The sequence below is a fragment of the Poecilia latipinna genome, unplaced genomic scaffold, assembly GCF_001443285.1.
Source record: "Poecilia latipinna isolate Pla-1442-1.1 unplaced genomic scaffold, P_latipinna-1.0 Scaffold2017, whole genome shotgun sequence".
In the NCBI taxonomy this organism is placed as follows: Eukaryota; Metazoa; Chordata; class Actinopteri; order Cyprinodontiformes; family Poeciliidae; genus Poecilia; species Poecilia latipinna.
The window spans coordinates 162-20529 of NW_015114633.1; the positions used below are offsets into that span (position 1 = coordinate 162).

At 37.0% G+C, this 20368-nt stretch overlaps 1 protein-coding gene across 3 annotated transcripts in view; it reads right to left on the bottom strand.

The window, feature by feature from the left end:
• Positions 1-250: 250 nt before the first annotated feature.
• sh3kbp1 (SH3-domain kinase binding protein 1) overlaps positions 251-20368 on the bottom strand; it is a 68232-nt gene continuing 48114 nt past the window's right edge. The window contains exons 3-14 of one of the 3 annotated variants that reach the window (XM_015016432.1): positions 20039-20153; positions 18965-19071; positions 17151-17295; positions 16977-17053; positions 15897-15980; positions 7066-7135; positions 6213-6307; positions 5310-5405; positions 5179-5230; positions 5034-5105; positions 719-854; positions 252-631 (exon numbers count right to left, since the gene is read on the bottom strand). In XM_015016432.1, the coding sequence (XP_014871918.1) occupies positions 532-631; positions 719-854; positions 5034-5105; positions 5179-5230; positions 5310-5405; positions 6213-6307; positions 7066-7135; positions 15897-15980; positions 16977-17053; positions 17151-17295; positions 18965-19071; positions 20039-20153 (1149 nt within the window). In that variant the 3' untranslated portion in view covers positions 252-531. Of the gene's footprint in view, positions 632-718; positions 855-5033; positions 5106-5178; positions 5231-5309; positions 5406-6212; positions 6308-7065; positions 7136-15896; positions 15981-16976; positions 17054-17150; positions 17296-18964; positions 19072-20038; positions 20154-20368 lie in introns of all 3 variants that reach the window. The other 2 variants (XM_015016433.1, XM_015016434.1) reach the window with 2 other exon arrangements.

Genomic DNA, 20368 nt, shown 5'->3' on the forward strand with positions numbered 1-20368 from the left:
ATGTATAAATTACAGGGTTTCCCACAGTGCATCATAAGCCTGGCGGGCCACCAGGCTTTACTTGTGCCCTACCAGGCTCAGCATTGTTTGCTTATTTAAGTTTTTTTTTTGTTAATGTCTTTTTTAAGAGTTTATAGTTATATTTGGTGTTTAGGTATTAATCTTCCAGTCTTCCAATAACGCATAACTATCAAGTGATATTTTCAAATTTACTGTCAAAAACATGGATGAATGACTGCCCAAGCACCAACCACGGGCTTAGCAAGTTTCTGGGGGAAACCCCAAATTATTTCTAATTTATACATCATATGTGTTTGTATACTGTTCAATTATTAATAAAATTATATTTATAATAAAATTATATTCAGTAATTCTATTAAGATATTGTTACAAAAGGTAATTATAATTAATTTGAGTTGAGGATATTTTGCAGTATTGTGAAACCCCTTGGTCAAATGTCCCGTTTTCTGCATTAAAAGACAAAGTTTTGGTAAAATTCAGTTCAGGCAGAGGTGAGAGAGACGGAGCGAGTCATCCATGGTCCAGCCAGTCAGACTCACCGGTGGCCTGTGACCTATCAGGGGCAGAATCTGGTGTTGAAGCCCCGCCCTCAGACTTGGGGCTTTCACACCTGAGCAGGTAAACCAAACGACAGTATTAGGCTCAAGAAGGTCAGGGGTAATTTCTGGTTCTGTTGCTTCTGTGTGTGTGTACTGACGCTAATGTAGGCGGCCTCTCTGGACGCCGTGGGGGATGGGAGCAAGAGGAGGAGCTTGACTTTGGGGGGAGGGGTTTCTTGGGAAGGTGAGCTGGGAGGGAGGGCTTAGCTATTTCTCCAATCTTCATCTCTTCACCTAAACACACGAGAAATTATAGAGGCTAAAGGTAAACAATCACCACCAAGTGAAGAGAACGTCAATACTGCAACTATGAGCTGAAGTTGATCTTTGAAGGTGAATTACAATAAAAGTGAAAAGGTAAAAAAGGTGCCAGAAGCTGCAGGAGTAAAAGGCAAAACAGCAACAGAAAACAGTACACTGCAAAAACACAAAAAGTATTTCCGGTCAAATTTCTAATGCAAACATGTTAATACACTTCAAACAAGACAAACTAGCTTACAAGTAACTTTTCAGCAATATATAGAAGCTTGTTTTAAGTAATTCCTCAATATTCATGGGAGATTATTTCACTTAGAACATGGGAAAAATGTCATGTTATAAGTGAAATAATCTGAGAACGGAACAAGAACTTTTTCATCAATTTTAAGTAATTACTGACTCAAAACAAGCTCTTACATCTTGCTGAAAAGTTATCTGTAGGTTAGTTTTGTCATATCAAGTGTAGAAAGATATTTGCAGTATAAACGAAACCAAAAATACTTGCAGTTTTTGTTCTTGCAGTGAGAGGATTAAGAAAAGGGAAAAAGGTGGGAGCAGCAGATGTTCTGAGATGTTATCAGTCCAACCACAAACCAAGAGATCCGTTCTAATACAGCTTAGTGAGCCGATCCCAGACGTGGATCTTTCATCAGATTTCTCTTATAAGTTTTTGCAGATTGTGCCAACTCAAATTAAATACTTTTTAGGACATTATAACGACCATTTTGAATTAAATTTAATGTGTATCACAGCAGAAATGTACAAAATAAACAGCTAAAAGCCTGTAGAGTCTCACTTTTCTGTACATAAAAAATTAGCATCATTATAAACCAGGAAAGACACAAAAAAGCTACCTACCCAGCTAGTTAGCATGCTTTTGTTTTAGCTAGCTAGCTTTCTTTTTCTTTTTAGCCAACTTGCTTTTCTTAGCTAACTGGATAGTTTTTCTTCTGTTTCTGCTGCAGCAACCAGATTAAATTGTTCCTGCTAATATAGCTGCTAATATACTTTTGGTAGTTAGCAAGAATATATTAGCAGCTAGCTAATTAGCGGTAGCCTTAACCACCTTGAGTCACAGGAAAAAAATGAAGAAACATTTGCCAGAAAGAAAAGTTCCACAAGAAAAGCAGACTAGGTAGAATATATGAGATTAAATAGTCCTGCCACCACAAACTTTAAGACCTATTTAAGGCCATCTTACCATTTTTAAATGAATTCAAGACATTTTAAGGTCATAATTTTTTGATTCAAGAATTTAAGACTTAAGGATGTGCAGACATTTTTAATTCATGATCACAGAAAAGAAGGACCCTCCAGAGTTTCAAATTTACAATATAGTAGATTAATTCAACAAGGTTTGAAGAAAGGGTCATATTCTCCAGCATATGTGAGATTATTTTAGGGACTAAATTCCACTAGAATTTCCAAAATGCTAATTTCTATCCTCTACCCTATTTAAATACAGACAGTATTATTATTAATCTGATTACCTTCTTATTGCTGTGCTCCATCACCGTCCAATCATCAAAAAGAAAAACGGACTTAATTTTCACACCTTATTTAAGTGAATGTAAGCATAGTGCTTCAAATACATATTTCCCCCCGTTATGATTCTCTGTTATAGTTATTCAACCACAGTACTTCCCACTGGTGCTACATCTGACACAATATGAGAAATGTCTTATGCTTAATGTACCTGTGAGATGTTTCTGCATCAGTTTCAGCTGTGGAGGAGGAAATGCCGCAAGTTTCTGATGCATGAGGCGATGCATTTGGAAGGGATTTCTGTGCAGAATGAGTTGTGCTCGCCGCTAAGAGTGAGCATCCTGTTCAATAATCTAGCCTGGCACATTACTTCATAAGGATGGTTCAGTAAGTGCTCTCAGAAGGAGTAGGAACAAATGAAATCCAATTACATCTGGATTCTTAGCCTGTTCTTTTTTATGTGTTAAAATTTGATTATATCCACCATAAACAGCTGCTTTATGTTACTTCCTTTCTTCCTTCCTTCCTGCCTGCTTACTAAAAACACTGGAGTTCTAACTTTGAAAACCTGAAAGCTTTATTTAGCACTGCAGATGCAGCCTGAAAAAAACAACACAACTTTCTCTAGTATCCTAGCAACCAGAGCTGCTGAACTTTGGCGCAATATGGAGAAGTGTGCGCTTTTCCTCAGCTTGGAGCCCTAGTGATATACAATGATTACTATGTGAAAATTATGTCACAAATAACCAAGAGTTCACTTCCATGATTTAGATTCTGCAAGACATAACATTTTTAAAAACATTTTAATTCAGTTTTTGTCTTCATAAAGATATATTTTTATTATTTCTACCAGTGAGAAACTGACTCAGAGTTGACCTGTGAAGGAAAAGCTACTGTATTCTTGGCGTGTTTAACACCAGACTTTCTTGTTTCATTTTTAGAAGATTTATTAAAAGACAAAGTCAATAGTTCCCTGACAATCTTTTACAGTTTATCGTTGGACTTTGACTGCTTCCTCTTTCTGTTCAGTGCTCGTATTTGAGCACGACAGCATAAGGTCAAGTGCGTTTTTTAAAAAAATAGCAACCATACAACTTTTTATAATCTATATTTCTATCTTTATTAATTTATGGTTTTCCTTTTTTATTTTTAAATTTGTCCTGATGATGAAAATCACATAAAAATAACTGCTTTGTTTTCTTTTCAAGGTTTTCTCCAAGTTTTCATTATATTTAACAGTTTAAAGACCTTTTTACAGCAGCTGTAAGTTATTCATAAACATTACCTTTAATTGCTTTAATAACTTTACTTAAAAAATAGCTTATGTAAGTTAAATATAAATTTGTCAGCTTAATCTGAGGTTATCCAGCTTCGAAGTGTGACACAATAACCTTTCTAACAGTCACTAACTGTTAATGTTGAAACCTCCGTTTTTAAGGAAGTGTTTATTAAATGAACACTTTGCTATGAAGAAGCAAGTAACAAACAATCTAACAAGAATATTTGAATTTTAATTGCCTAAACATACAGTTAAAAAGCTTAAACCGTAGTTTTGTTTCGCAGTCTTGCAAGAAAAGCTGAAGTTAATGGTTGCTTGATTTGTGGGATTTACAGTTTTGTCACAGGTAAAACTACAAATCATAAAAACAAACAAAAACCGCCAGATCAGTTGTGAAAAGAAAATCTAAAATAAAGCACAGACATTACTACACTGCAAAAACACAAATTCTTACCAAGTCCAGTTTCGAGTGCAAATATCTTTCTACACTTGAAAGAAAACAAAAAGTACTTAAAATAAACTTTTTCAGGAAGAAATAGGAGCTTGTTTAAACTAAATAATTCCTTAATATTGATGGAAAAGCATGAGTTCCACTGAAAGACTACTTCACTCACAGCAACATGAACTCTTACCAAGTATTTTTATCGTTTCTAAAGCAAATATCTTAGTGAACTTGAAATAAGACAAAAAATAACCCATAAGCAACTTTTCTGCAAGCTATTGGAACTTATTTTAAGTTATAATTCTTTAATATTGAGTGAAAATGTACTAGTTTCACTACTAGATTGTTTAATAAAATTTATGGAATTATAACTTAAAACAAGCTCTTATATCTTGCTGAAAAGTTACTTATGAATTATTTTTGTTTCATTTCAACTTTACTAAAGTTTTTGCACTAGAAACTGGATAAAAACTACTTGGTAAGATTTGTGTTTTTTGCACACAAATCTTACCAAGTCCAGTTTCGAGTGCAAATATCTTTCTACACTTGAAAGAAAACAAAAAGAAACTTAAATTACAGTTTCTTAACAGTAATTTAAGAAACTGTTGTTGCATTTGAGCGTTTTGCAGATTTTTTTTTGTATGGCAGCAACATTGTGGTGAAAAGTGGAAGCATCTGTCTTGCACCAGCAGTACTGATGGTACCAGTTTGACAAGCATCAAACCACAGAGCCTGCAGCTTCCTGTTGAGCGCAGACAGATGCTGATTAGTTTTCTCAATCAGAGCTCTGTCACTCTGCACAAGGACGGAGGAAACAAGCTGGAAGGGAAATTTTAGCGGGAAAATTAGTCTCAGTTTGATTTGAAAGAGGTCAGTAGGAAGTTTGAAAGAGCAGGAGGAAGCTGAGGTGAAAGTGGGCCGGCGTGGGTCAAAGCAGACCAGGTTTTACCTCGATCCGGGTCTCTTTGAGGCAGATGCTCAGGCCGCTCAGGAGGAACCTTCTTCGCTTCTGATTTTTTCTCTACAGGTTTAAAGTTTACAGCTTTGACTTCAACCACACAATAAACAGATAAAAGCAAAACTGAGATATTAACCTGCGGCGTGTTTGGCTGATGGAGCGCTGGGCGGCGGCGGTTTCTTTGGTCTCTGGAGAATAGATTTAAGTGGGTAAGTTTAGAGATAAGCAGTTTTGCTGCTTTGTTTTTTAAATAAATGTCACAATCACCTCTTTCTCAACTTCAAGCAGTTTGACGAAGTTATCTGGGAAGACGCCTTGCCTTCCACCGATCTCCCCCATCCACCAACCTGCATCGGCACATTCCTGAAAACGAAAATATTATTATTATTATTATTGACAACCAGGAGCGGGCATTTATCGTATCGTTTACCGTGAAACTTCTTACCATGCTAAGAATTTAGATTTATCATTGTCATGATGAATTCCAATTAATGTTTGAAAAATCCCAAAACTATCCTTATCGTTTACTGATTTCTCCACCGTTTGTTCAATGAAAGCATCAATAAATACCAATACATTTGAAAATATGATTGAATACAGTTACAATGTGCAGTTTACTGATGCAAATCACACTTTTCAATGGCACTGCACTGAAAAAACACAACATTTTACCAAGTTTTTTTGGTGTAATTTCTAGTGCAAATACCTTAGCACACTTGAAATAAGACAAAAGTAACTTTTCAGCAAGATATAAGAGCTTATTTTAAGTCAGTAATTTTTTTATATTGATAAAAAAAGTACTTGTTCAACTGGCAAATTATTTCACTTATACCATGGGAAAAATTTTTGTTATAAGTGAAATAATCTGCCAGTGGAAACAGTATTTGCTCCTATAAAACAAGCTCCTATATTCCTGAAAAGTTACATATAAGTTACTTTTTCTTATTTCAAGTCTACTAAGGTATTTGCAGTGGAAACTATACCAAATATACTTGGTAAGATTTTGTAACTTTGCAGTGTAGTGTCCTAAAGAAGCATATTACAATTGGGAACGTTTTTCAGGAGCAGTATTTGTGTTTGTGAAACATAGTCGCAATAGATCTTATATCGTAATAAATGTCCATATCGCCCAAGCCTACCTCCAACTGTAAAAACAGAAGCTGCCCTCACCTTTGTGATAATATTGATGATGTCCCCCTCTTTCAGCGTCAGCTCGTCTTCATTTTGTGCTTCGTACGGGAAAAGGACCTTACACTGCTCCCGCACTGGCAGCCAATGAAAACAAGCATAAATAAATCAACGGTTAGTAAATAATAAATCCTCTGGAGTCGTGTTAGAAAGTTGCACATCCTCAAAGATTCACTCGTCTTTTCCAGCGTCCATTGTACTGCGGTAAAACCAGAGGAGCAAATGTGCTGGAACTCCACCTGGGTTGCTAGGCGATGGGCAGAGTTCCATTGGGGTTGCTAGGCAACGGTCAGTGCCTTCTCGTTTGCAACATTGCATTCCGGAGGTTTTCGGAGCGGCTTATTCCAGACACCAAAAAACATTAACTTACTGCCAAAAAACAGTTTGTTGGTTTTTGTTAAGTGCTTGTGCTGTTTTTTAGAAGCAGTTGAGACTCAAATGGAAATACAAAATGTTCAAAATATGAATTTTGCGCATTATTTCCTCTTTAACAGTTCACTCAATTTCCATGAGACATTTCTATATCTAGATTTGAGGAGACTGTATTCAGCTCCCTGATTTTGGAAAATATTAATACTCTGTTCCTGTTTTTCTTTTCTTATACAATGCTTTGCTATCCACATTGAAAATCTAGAATGCCGGTCCTTTCCACAAGCAAAACACCAACAACGTTAGAGGTGATGACGATAAGAAACAATAGTCTATTAGAATGAAAGGAAACCTGCACTACAAATAAAGGAAGCGATAAGGAAATGTATTAAAAGTTAAAAGGATTTAATATGAGCCAAGTTTGAGAAATTTAGGAGAATAGTTTCTTGTAACAGAAAGTTCTCACCTTTAGCTTTGCCGTCAGGTTCGGTCTTCATGGTTTCAGCTGCTACGCTCACGCCTTTCCCTTCGTTGACCTGAAGAACAGAAAGATGACAGGAAACCTTTAGTTTCCAACAAACCCAGACATAACAGGCTGAAGTGGTTTGAGACTTCCTGTGCTTGTTGCAGTACCCAGTCTGCAGAATGTGTTGTTAGTGTTGTGGTGCGCAAACAAGGCACCAGTGATTCGGCAAGAATTGACCTACAGTCCATTTCTCCTCACCAGCAACAGCAAAAGTAATTATAAATCTGTGGCAGACCTACCTGAGTAAATAAATACATCATGAAATCATTAATTAAATGTACCAGTAGGGCTGCATTCTAACAATTATTGTGGTTGTTGATTATTTCATCAATTATTCTGATAATTAATCAGATAAAGAATTAGCACATTCTGCATATTTTTCATTTATACATTTATAAATGCAATAAATAATTCAACTCCTTTGTTAAATACGACATTTTATTATTTAAAATGCAAGAACAAAGCATTCTTTTCGTGAATGCTTGATCATTTGTAATAATAGCTAAAAAACTAATGCTAACATCAACATGTGAGAAGAATACAGTGTATGGCCGGTCTGTTGATTTGGATTACCTGATCAATAAATAGATAGAAAATTTTGTATAACTGAAGCATAACCCGATCAACAGAATATCAGTTAAATTAATATAAATATGGTACTTTAGACTATGAGTAACATTAATGTTCATATTAGCATACAACATTTTTACAACATGTTTATTTGGCTAACAAAAAGGCAGAACAGTACTACTCTTCTAAGTAGCTAATTAAAAATAAATCTATTTAAAGTGATTTGCATAAAATGTGACTTTTCAGATTCACTAAATATTCAATAATGCCAGCGCTAATGTTAGCATGCTAATTAATTAGCTCAAGTGTAGCTACAGGTTCTTTGAAAGAAAGGAATGAAATAAGTTTAATGAGCACAAAATTATGGAATGTCAGATACAACAAATGTTTAACAAAATCAATTATTTTAATATAATTACTTTTTTAAATGACTACATCTCTAAAATATTGATATTAGACTACTAAGTATCAATATTTTATCCTTATATAGAACATAAGGATAAAATATATTTATACTTTTTCATTTTTTAACGAAAACGAAGGGTTTTGTCTTTTTATTTACGAAACCCTTAGCTTGAGAGTTGAGTTGATATAGAAGGGAATTTCAGATTTGGCAAGGGATTAAGAACAACAATGCTGTCATTAGCCTGCTAAATTTAACATAATATGGCATTTCAGAGCTAGCAAACGGTTAACAGCAACAATGCTTATGCTAACATTAGCTATTTAACCTCAGTTAAGAGTGTAATTATTCGTCCAGAAAAAGACAGAAGTAGATGCTTAACAATCAAACATCAATGTATCAATGCAGTATATGTCAATGCTAAAAACAAAATGCTATCTTTCCAAGACAACTAAAGCTAATCAATTAGCATGCTAATGACAGATTTATTTCTCTAATATGCTTAAAAACAACAAAAGTTGACTAATGTGTTTCACAATTTACACAAATCTAATAACATGGCACACAGTAGCACATGTGTAGTGTAATTTTCACACTTAGCAAATTAAAAACAACAAAGTTTAAGTTCGCATTGACATCATGGCTAAGAAATGAATGGCCACAGTGAAAATAACGGGTATTTTTCTTCCCAGAGTTGCAGAAAAACCCCATCAGATACATTTTAGTTCTGTAGATCTCCCTTCTTCCATCAAATTCCTGGGATTTTTACACATCGACTAATTTATGAAACAACTCCTATAAAGTGCGTCAAACTAATATTTGATATTCCTGATAAAGCAGAAGTTTCTGGATATCCGGAAACTTGTTTTCGCTCAATCTTCCAAGCAGATCCTCCACACTTCCTTAAAAGATATAAATACTAAAACGTACCTAAATATATTTAGTTTCTCCCATGAACACCCTTGCATCCTATGAATAGATTCAATGCAGAAACCAAGCAGCCGACTTGCTGACGAAGAGCGTTAAAGCCGCCGTTGTTCCCCAGCTGGAGTGGATCCCTCGGTGGTGTTTGTGGAACCAGGGTGGCTCTTCCCCAGGAAAACACACACATTCACAGCACGCAGTCTGTCTGAACACACACATGCCTCTGTTCTGCCCGACCTCTCCCTTCAACACTTCCTCCCTCCCTCCTCCTCTTCCTCATTCCCACCCTAATGAGACGCATGTGGAGGTGCGAACTGTGAGGCATCACTGCAGCAGAGAGGAGTCAACATCCACCTAACGCATACTGATGGCAGCCGAAACGCCGGCGCAGGATCGATGGGGACTTTTCAAGGCCAGGCAGGATGAGTGGGACGGCCCAGTTAAGCATTCACATTTCACCAGTAACATTTTTACACTTCTCACTGGTTCATAGGCTTCAAAATGTTTCAAGTCTTGTTAGCAAATATCTATAGATGTTTTTAGTCAGTTATTTTCTCTAAACATAAGAAGGCAAATTGTAGTTAATTAAAGTTAAGATCAAGAATAGAAGACAAAGTATATGGAAAAGATGTTTGTCATAAATGATGTAAACAAGCTTAAAAAATAGTTTAAAAAAAGATTTTTGGAAAGTGAAGTGTTTGAACAAAGTGATAGCAAAACTTAAAACAAAGGAGATAAACGAAGATCAGGCTGGATGGATGGATGGATGGATGACAGATGGATGTAGGAATGAACAGATGGATGGATGAAAACATGGATCGATGGATGAGCGAACGGATGTTGGTTGGATGGATAAAAAATGGATGGATGAACCAAAGAAAAGATGGATGAACACATGGCGGATGGATGAATGGATGGATGGATGACGGATGGATGGATGGATGGATGGATAGATGGATGGATGGATGACGGATGGATGGATGAACTTTCAGACAACTAGAAATAAAAGACGTGTGGAAATAAAATCCTTTCCTCTTCACTTCATTTTCTGTCGAGTTTCGTCAAGTGAAGCTCAAAGTGCTTTACACCATAAGAACAATTCAGTTACCAATTATGAAACTTTACATTTTGTCACAATACCATCAAAATCATCAATACCCATATTGATCAATGTTCCGGTTGTTAAGTTATATTTGGGTTTTTAGCCTTGATTTACAGGAACTCAGCGTTTCTTCTGTACATATTATTGTCCGCTTGTAAAAACGGGATTATTGTGTCAGATTCTGGACATGACATCCAGCAGCTTCTAAAATCTGACAGTTTGATGTTTGGGTCACCTTGGCAGCGTGACGGCAGGTTGCAGCCAATCGCTTCCTCTGCAGCGTAAACGATCTTCTGCAGATTGTGTTTGTCCTTGGCAGTGGCAGCAGACAGAGGATCTGACAGCAGAGGAGTTAAAGTAGGACACGGCTCTCAGCAGGTGGACCGTCTTTTATTGCTGCAGCAGGAAGGACGTCCTGCATTTTGCTTTCTTGAAGCAAGAAGTTTAGAGTAAAGTGTTTGTAACTTAGTTCCCACAAAGCAGAAGTGGGTTGAGGTGTAGATCCTTGAAGGTGATGGTGCAACGAGGGGCTGATGTTAAGAAATGCTTAAACCTTTAAGCATCAGCAAACAGCAGTGTTGAAGCTTGTAAGTTTAAACCAGTCTATTTTTAGCCATGACGTCTAAGACTCAAAGGTTCTACGACTCAAAAAGATTCTTCAGAAATGCTTATTTAACGGAGTCAGAGATAAACTGATCAACCTTTCAGGTTTGGTTGCATTAAAGGCGATCTATTATGATTAACAGGTTAGCATAATGGATCGTACATAGGCAATAAAAAACACGCTCATTACATTTTTTTGCACAAATTCAAGCTGAAGTCTGCCTAGTTTGAGCTGTTTTAGGGCCTCCTGTCACTTTAAATCCAAATAAGCTGCTGCTGGCCAAAGTCAAGCTAGCTAGCATAACTAAGCTACTTCCCTCCCCCTCACTATTTTATTTCTCAATTTAAACTTTTTCCTCACCTTGTTATTTAGGTGTCGTAGTGTTGTACATTAAGGATTTTGCACGTTGTATTGACAACTTGATAGCTAAAACCAATATTATTCACCGTCAGCGAGCAGTTTTTTTGTGTGACGTCACGCTGTATGGGGTTCATACGACCGTACATCTAGGAAAAGCATTAGAAGAGCCTTCAGCACAGCCAACAAGAATGTAGCAACAACAAAACACTCCAGCAGCCATACAACAGTGCATACAGTGGATAAAACCAGCTAACCAAACCTGCTGGAACTCGGCTTGGGTTGCTAGGTAACGGGGCTAGCTGATGTTGCTAGGTAACGGGCTGGAGTTGCTAGCTGAGTTACCTGTCGAATGTGACTCAAAAGTCAGGGAACATTAACAATGTTGCTACAATCCTGTTTTGTAGCAACTTTAACTAGTTGCTACAAAAAGTTTTATAAGCGCTTAGGCTGTTTTTAGAACCAGTAGAAACCCAAATGGAAGTATAAAAACCTAAAAAAAATGTGAATTTTGCATAACACATTCTGATTAAATGTATTTTTTTTTTCTGCTTTTGTGTGAAATCGTGCAAGTTTGCAGTCTTCCTTCAAACACATTGAAAGTACTTTGTAACCTCTTAACCTTTCCTTTATGTCTGTAGCCCTCAATGTCGCCTAAGCTAAACGGCTGTAGGAAGGAAAGTAGGTCACATTCAGAAGAATTTCAATGGGAAAGACTCTTCTCTCTGAAAATAGGATGCTGGCATAAATTAAGCTGCATTTGAATGAACCACCAGACCTCTGGAAACGATATAGATGGAGGGATGAAAACAAAATGAAGATGTTTGGAGAAAACAAACACAAACACTTCATTCTATTTGTGGAGTATAATGGTGGAGATTTGATGTTTTGAGTTTTGTTTTGTTGCCACAGCAGCTTTGCACCTTGCAGAGTTTGAGTCAACTTCCCTTTTGAGTCAGACGAGAGGGTCTCTGTGTCTATAAATGTACTTTTTCCCTTTAGCTGAGATAACATTTTATATTTTAGGACTTCTTGTAGTAATTCAATTTAAATGTATAAACCAATATAATTTAAAATGACTGCTGATCTTCTATCTGTTTCACTTAAAGACACAACAAGTGAATATCTAGTAAAATAAAGCACAATGATGAGAAAGTGCACAAATTAAATTGCATATGTCATAATTTCGATGCAGTTTTTCTATTTAAAAGTTTAGAGAAATATGAAAAAAATACAAGAAAGAAGAAGCGAGCACAAAGCAGGCCAGAATGCAGCCGAGTTGTTGAAATGAAGCATCAGTTCATAACATAATGTTCACCGAAAGACAAAATGTCAAAGTCTCCAGCTGAAATCTGAGTTTATAAAGTGAAATTTAATCTGGTTGTCTGACGGTGGTAGACTGGAGACCTAACAAACCGGCTCCACGGAGACATGCCTGTCACGCGGAAGGTGTGATACGTAACACTGTTTGGCAACATTCAGAGCTTCTGCTCCAGTTCTGACCAGCATTGTTACTGGTGTGAACAGTCATGCATCAACACTTTCCTCTGAGCAACAGCATCACTAGAGTAGCCTGCTTCATACGAGTCATGCTGTGACACTGCAAGTCTCCCTTTACTCCACATGACCAGGCTATGCTTCATTTATGACTTAGTTAAATGGCAGTAATGGAGCAATCAAACCGTTATTCTGACTCAATAAGTCCGTCTACACAACCGACGGTCCAGTAGACTTGGTTCGGTTTGGGACCAAAACTGAAACATTTGTTACATTATCAGCTGCTGTGTTTCAAACCAAATTCTTAGGAAAACCTGTTCCCCTCCTCGCCTGTAGGGGCGCTGCACCAAAAGCCACTGAAGGAAATAACACTGAGTGCAACTTCCTTCTTTATAAAATGTTAGCCAAAACTGAGTAGCGTCAGATTTTAGTGGTCGTAGGATTTCACTTTTGTTTTTGGTAAAAGACCATTAGCCATTTCTCCCACTAGCGCTAGGTACGCGTGTTTGCTTTGGTTGTTTCTACCCAGAATGCCCTGTGCTATGGTAAAAAAACAAACCTTGTGAAAGCGCTGTTAAGTGTGCTAATGGTGGAGAAACAACTAACCATAACAGGAAAACTGTTTATCCGCCATCATCTGTGGCTATGCTAACTAGCATTAGCTTTCACGTCCGACCCTGTTGATGAGGAGAAGCTTCATAATAGCAGAGCGCAATGAGGTTATGACTGTGGTCAAGTGGCACACACACGAGCAGATTGACAGCGCTAAGACCCTCCTCCTGGCTCTGACTGGTTGTTTCTACTTGGCACTGGGAGAAGTCAGAGGAGCTCAATTTTTTCAGATTATCTGTTTCATAATAAATTGCCATGACACGGTGACAGTTTCAACAAATATGTAAAAAATAAAAAATAAACAATTAATTGCCTCATCAGTTATTGCGATAAACGATAATATTGTTTCATTGAGACAATTTTCAAGTAATAAAATAGTAATGCAAGAACACGTTCTCAAAGATCAATAAACTTTAAATTTCAATCAAAATTTAAAGCTGGAACTGGAAGATATTTTAAATCTCCAAAATAAATAAACAAAACAACCAAAACAACAAATAAAATTAATTATAAAATCTCTCTAAACAAAATAGTCCTTAAAAAAAAAGCTAGTTGAGACCAAAACACCAAACTGAACTTCATCATCCAGTTTTTGGTAGAAACAGAGAAAAAGCTAAAAACAATAAATTATGCCAGTGGAAATTATTGATTTTAATTTATAATTTTTATTGCTAATTGCAAAAGGCCTAACACTGCAGCTTTAATAAATCACTTTTTAATCATGAAGACAGTCTGTGTCCTTCCTACAACCAAAGTCAACTGGATCCAGATGACAAATACTCACTTCCTGTTTTTTTTTAAAGTCTTGTTTCAAATTTGTCATCTGTTTAAAAAAAAAAAAAAGAAAAACGCTGATTATGATGCACCTATGCAGAGTCAGAGCACTTAATGGAGGTGATATTTGCCGTCTAAGGAGCCAGATCTCCAACATCAGGGTCAGCTGACCTTCCAGATCGGCTCCGCAGTGACTCAGCCGGATGGAGCCGCTCCCCCACCTCCCGTTGCCTCATTAGGGAGCAGAAAGACCCGACTCACCGTAAAATAACACACTCAGCAGGAAAGGCGCGCAAACATCCTTCAGACACACACATCTGCTCCACAGGAGCCACAGGAAGCCCTGATGACCAGCAGCAGCTTTTAGGGATCACTCCTTTAAAACGGTTTAAAAGTTTCAGCTCCGCTTTGCGTTTTGTTCACTTAAATGTTTGAATTTCCCTGGTTTGGGTTTGTAATTAAAATAAAGAAGGTAAATTACAAAGAGTCACCTTCCTGAAATAATTATTTACAAAAACACAAAATCCTACAAAAGTATTTTTGGTTTAGTTTCTAGTGCAAATATCTTAACGTGCTTTAAATGAGACAAACTGAGTTAAAAATCATTTTTCAGCAACAGATGGAGGCTTGTGTGAAGTCAATAATTCCTTAATATTGGTGAAAAAGTTATAGTTCTAGTGGCAGATAACTTAACTTAAAACAAATATCTTGCTAACTGTTAAATAATCTGCCAATTGAACTGGAGTTTTTTAATCAATATTAAGGAATAATAGTCCTTAAAAAAGCACTTATTTAAAGTGCAATTAGATATTTGCACTAGAAACTATACCAAAAATACTAGATTTTGTGTTTTTGCACTGCACTTTTAGCAAAAACCAGCTATTCTTTTAGGAAGATGATGCTCCTTTCACCAAACTGTGAATATATCAACTTTTTAATCTGATTTGTGAAGTTTGGATGAACAAACTGCTAAGTAAGCATCAGATTTAATCTGGTTTGTTTTATTATTTGTGAAAAAATGAGGCCTTTGTGTTAGTTTATGTGACCGAAAATGAGGTCAAGTGACACGTTTACAAGCAAAAGATTATTTTTTAGTGCAATAAAATTGCAAACAACACTGAAAATCCTCAGTTTAGTCCCAAATATTTTAACATAAGCCAATTATATTAACTCTACTTTTAGATTATCTTTGTTCCATCTTATAATTTTTGCTTTCTGTACAGAATGGTTGATTATTTAGTTTCCTCGTTTTCACCATATCAAAAATATTTACACAACCTTCAGCGGATAAGGAATGCGATATCGCCATGTCAACTTCAAATCTCTTTGTTTTAAAACAAAGAAAGTCCAATAGAGGCACTGAGAAGTGGAGTAAATTTTAAGAAGAAAGGTGAGGAAAGAGCAGAAAGACAGAGGAGAAGAGGCAGAAAAAGCCGGAGCCTACCGTCGGTTCTGGTTCGGTTGAAGTCGGATCTTTGCTGCATCAGCGCAGAGGCAGCAGCAGAACATGTGAGCATGTAGAGCCGACTGAAAAGCCGTATTATTTCCCCTCCGCCCTCTCTCTCCTTCGCTCTAAGTGAGCGCTGCAGAGCTCTCACTTCTGCTTTGCTTGTCAAATCCCTGCAGGATGTCTGTGTGTGTGTGTGTGTGTGTGTGTGTGTGTTAACATAAAACCACTTCCTGTGCTGCGAAACTGAAACAGAGAATTGGGAGGAGCTAAATCTAAGACTTTCTTACAAAAAAAATAAGAAAAGCAGATATATTTCTGTGTTTTAAAGAGCTTATGTTGTAAAAAATGCATTTTTAATGTGTGCTAAGTATATTTATTCAATTTAGATGTTCCCAGTTTTAGATGATGACGTTTCAGGAAGTGGTGATTCAGTAGGATGTCCTCTGAGGGGAGGGAAACGGGAAATGATGCGGCTTACCTTTTCTAAATCCAGATCCACGGAGCGCGGCCGGAGCTTGATGGGCTGGTCTTTGAAGATGTTCCCGAAGCCAATCCCCTGAATCTGCAAAAGTATGCAAGAAAAATGATCAATTCTGCTCCTAATTTTTAATGATAAATAGCTAAATTAGGCGACTTCTGGAGGACAGTGGTCTTTACTTGCACTGCAAAACCAGAAAGTAGTTTTGGTTTAGTTCCTACTCCAAATATTTTAGGACACTTGAAATAATACAAAACTAGCAGGATATATGAGCCTATTTTAAATAAATAAATAAAAATAATGAGTAAGATCAGTGTTTTTGCAAACAGAAAATATGAAATTGTAATTAGAAGTTTAACTAAAATAGGTTGTGTGGTGGAGAAACGGCTCCTTCTCACCTCCCACTGCTCAGAAGATGAGCAATATGAAAAATCTTCATATTGGTTAAAAACGCCAACATTATCTTGGTTTTTTCACAGGTTTCAAAGACTGTTATTGTAAATATATTTACAGAAAGAGGATATTTATGTTTATATGTATATGTTATGTGGGTTCCTGTTTATGGTTTATGAGTTTAATAATGTGAGAAAACCACAATTTTCAGTTTATTCAGTCAGTATTGATTCAGCTGACACAAAAAATGTAAATATAATGATGTGATTCTTGTTTTAAATTTGGCATATTATGAACATTTTTCTCCTTTATGTTATGGAAAGACAGTCGACCATCTTGGTACAAGAAAAAAAAAAAAGTAAAAAAAAAAAAAAGGAAACTGCCTTAGAGCTACTAACATCCACAGCCTCCCTTTAGCTTGATGCTAATGCCAGCTGGTGTCAAAGAAAAAAAAAACGGTGCTTCTGGATTGGCGAATTCCAGCCAATAGCGCGTCAACTAGCATTGCGGCTAGGTAGCTTAGCTTCCCAAGCTGCGTCTTCTTTTGAATATTTTAAATACATGGTAAGAAATGATCCCAAATTAATATGTTGGAGTTACATTCCACAGAATAATCCACTGTAGTCTGTTTGATGTTTTCTGACCTTATTTGTGTTTTTGACTTTGAAAAAATAATTGACTTTTTACCTTCTTAGGTTGGATTTCTGACCCTGATTCTGACCGACTGTCTCCTCCGTCGCTTTCACTGCCGGGGCTGTCTTTACCTGAACACACAGAGACAAAACACAGAGTTATAAAACTGCTTCAAAGGCTGCTGCCTTAATGAAGGAGGCTTGGAAAATATGTTTTCTTAAGACTCACTGGTGCGGCTGTGGCGGATCTCCTCCTGCGAGTTGGGAGTTTCCAGGGAGGGAGCGTCCGGATCTGTCAGGATCTCTTTGGTGAAATTGGAAGGAAACATTCCAATCTTCCCATGAAGAACCCCTTCCCACCATCCCTCCTCCACCTAAACACCAGAGAAACCCAAAAACAAAACCCCATGTGAGGCGTTCAACTCTAAACAGAACCAGATTTTAGGTTTATCAATAATAGTTCATTATAGTTTAGTTTTATTTCATTGTGACCTTTTTGTTTGTCTAATTCTGTTTTTTCTTAGTTATGAGTTAAATATTTTTTAGTTTGAATTAGTTGTAATAGTTTTAGTTCTTTCATACTAATTCTTAGGTGCAGATTTTAAATAGTACTGTATTGTGATTATATATACATACAATTGTGTAATAAATAGCAGGCAGAAGATTGCAAAGAAAGAAAAAATGAATAAATAAATAAATGCATATAAATAAGTAATTATTGAAAAGGTGATTAAATAAAGAAGCCAATTAATCACATGTTTATTATCAAATGATTAGTTTATTTAATTTTGACTGAAATGCCTCTAAATAACAACACTGTCAACCGATCCGAACTAATCGAAAAACCTGTTCCCCTCCTAGCCTGTGGTGGCGCTGCACCAAGAACCACTGAAAGAAACGACATGAAAACCTCTGAAGAAGACCAGAGGCAACTTCCTTCTTAACAAAATGTAAACAAAAATGGAGTAGCGTCGGATTTAAGCGGTAGCTCAGTTGAATAGTAATGAGGGAAAGGAAAAATACTGGATTTGGAGAATTAGGAATGGAAATGATGAGTAGTAAAATGCAGGACACGAAAGTAGTGCCACAAAAACAAAAGAAGAAGAAGAAGTGGCGACAGCTTTTAGAGGATTTATCTTTTGTAAAAAATAATAAAAAAAAAAAAAAACACACAAGCCTTTTCTCCCTGTAGCGTTAGGACTGTGACGTTTGTTTTAGTCGTATTTACCCAGAATGCCCTGCGTTGTAGTCTGCTTTCTGAGCGCTCTCCAGTCCGCTTGGCATTCACATATTAACGTAGGAAGTTTTTAGGCGGACCAGAGTTCACTTTTAGGTCTGAATCAGAGTTCGATTACGCATTCACACACCCCAAACGAACCGGACTTTCCAGACAAACAAACTAGAGTTTGATTAAAGCGGCTGCTGTGAACGAACCCTTAAACTCACACATAATCCAGCAGAGGTCGCCATATCTCCATGAAACGATCATTACATCCAAGCTGATTTTTTCTATTAGTAGAATTTTACAGTTTCTTTGTAGCACTGATTTACAGCGGGAGACTTCTCATTAAACCAGTTCAAAAATGCACATCTATCGGCTATTTAGTGCAGTGGACCTTGTTTTATGCAACCCTAGTAGAAACTGATCTCTATCTGTACAATTTTATTATTGACTTAACTTCCTTGTTTACAGAGTCAGAATGTTGGGATTTTTCGATGATGACTTAAGCACTGTTTGCTGTTTTGATCAGAAAGAAAGGCGTTCCGAATGCATTTTTACGTTTAGATTGAAGAGAAACTGAATTAGTTAACCAAATGCAATCCTTCTGACATTGCTCTTCTTCCATTTCCAAATAAATCGTGAAATGTTTTGAAGGTACAGAAGCAGCAACAGGATGAAGAAAATCCAGTAAGATGTTAATTTTGATTAGATTTACAAAATATGTCTTTGACATGGGTGCCAAAACGGTGCAGGATCCTTTTTATGCTTTTATATTTCTGAAATTTTTCATCTCTTGTTAAAATCTTTAAAAGAAGACTCACCTCTGCGATGATCTCGATGACATCTCCGACTTTCAGCTCCAGTTCGTCTTCATGCTGAGGTGCATAGCTGAAGGAAGCCTTACATCTTCGCTTTCGGATTTGCTCTCCTGCATCAAACCCAGTAATAAACTAATAAGAAATTAAATAAAAACCTTAATTAGACGCCTGACTCTCTGTCTGAACTTATCTGACCCCATTACACTTCCTCATAGCCTCGTGGTTGTTTGCCTTTCATCCATTAGCCTCATTACTTTTGACTCTCATTTCACATCAGCGAGGGCAAGCAGACCTGACCCTGCAGTTCCTCTACTTCACCACATGGTGTCACTATTGTTTATCTTTCGCTCAGTGATAAAGCATCAGCAGTTATGCACAATATGAAGAAGTGTTTATCACCAAAGATTAAAACTATTCCTAGGGATTTGTTTTTGTTGCTTTTAATCAGCGCATAGTTTGTTATTTAAACTATATAATGACAATGGCTATTTAACGATAGAATAAACCTACCAGTGCAGTTAATTGTCCTTTATTTAAATTCATAATTGTGTTCTTTTACTTATTGTCACACAGTGAGACTTTGTCGCCATAATGCAGCATTTAGAAACTGTTTTTACACCTTTTTATAGTCGTTTTGTCTGTCGATGGATGGATGAATAAACTGGTATATGGTCAGACGGATGGAGGAAGGGTGGATGGACGGGTGAACACATGGATGGATGATGAAACAGGCTGAAAGACGAATGTATGGATGAATAAATGGGTAGACAGATAGATGGATGGATGGATGGACGGATGAATGAATGTATGAATGGATGGAAATAACTCCATATAATTTCATGTAATTTCAGTGTTTCGTTAAACCCAATCAGCCTGTATGTTGGGCTCATCAGCGTTGTGAAGTAACTGGACAGATCGTCTTTCATTGTATTTTCCAGCCCCTCTTTGCTTCCTGCAGTATCTGTATTCCTGCCAGCAGCAGAGCGGTGAGCAATCCTTGACCCAAATCCTTCGTTACGCTAATAGGATCAAAGTGTGAGCCGGCAGACGTCAGGCTACCTAATGATGGCTGCGCACCTTTCTTTCCAGGTCGCACGCTGGTGTCCGAAACTGGGCTGGCCCTGCCGTTGGAGAGCTCAGACTTAATCATCCCCGCCTGCCCTCCATCTCTCTTCCCTTCCTTCTTTAACTCCTGCGAAGGAAAACAGAGGAGGAAACTTAATGAGTGCACCAGGTCTTGATGCTCAATTCAGATTATTTTTTGTTTAAATCTGTTTTTTTGGTCATTCATTCTACAAATTAAACCCGACATAATGAGCCTTCTGTGTGAACGGTTTACAACCCCGCAGCGAAGGATAGCAGAAACGTCACACAAAAGGCGAATGATTACAGAAGTAATAATGGATA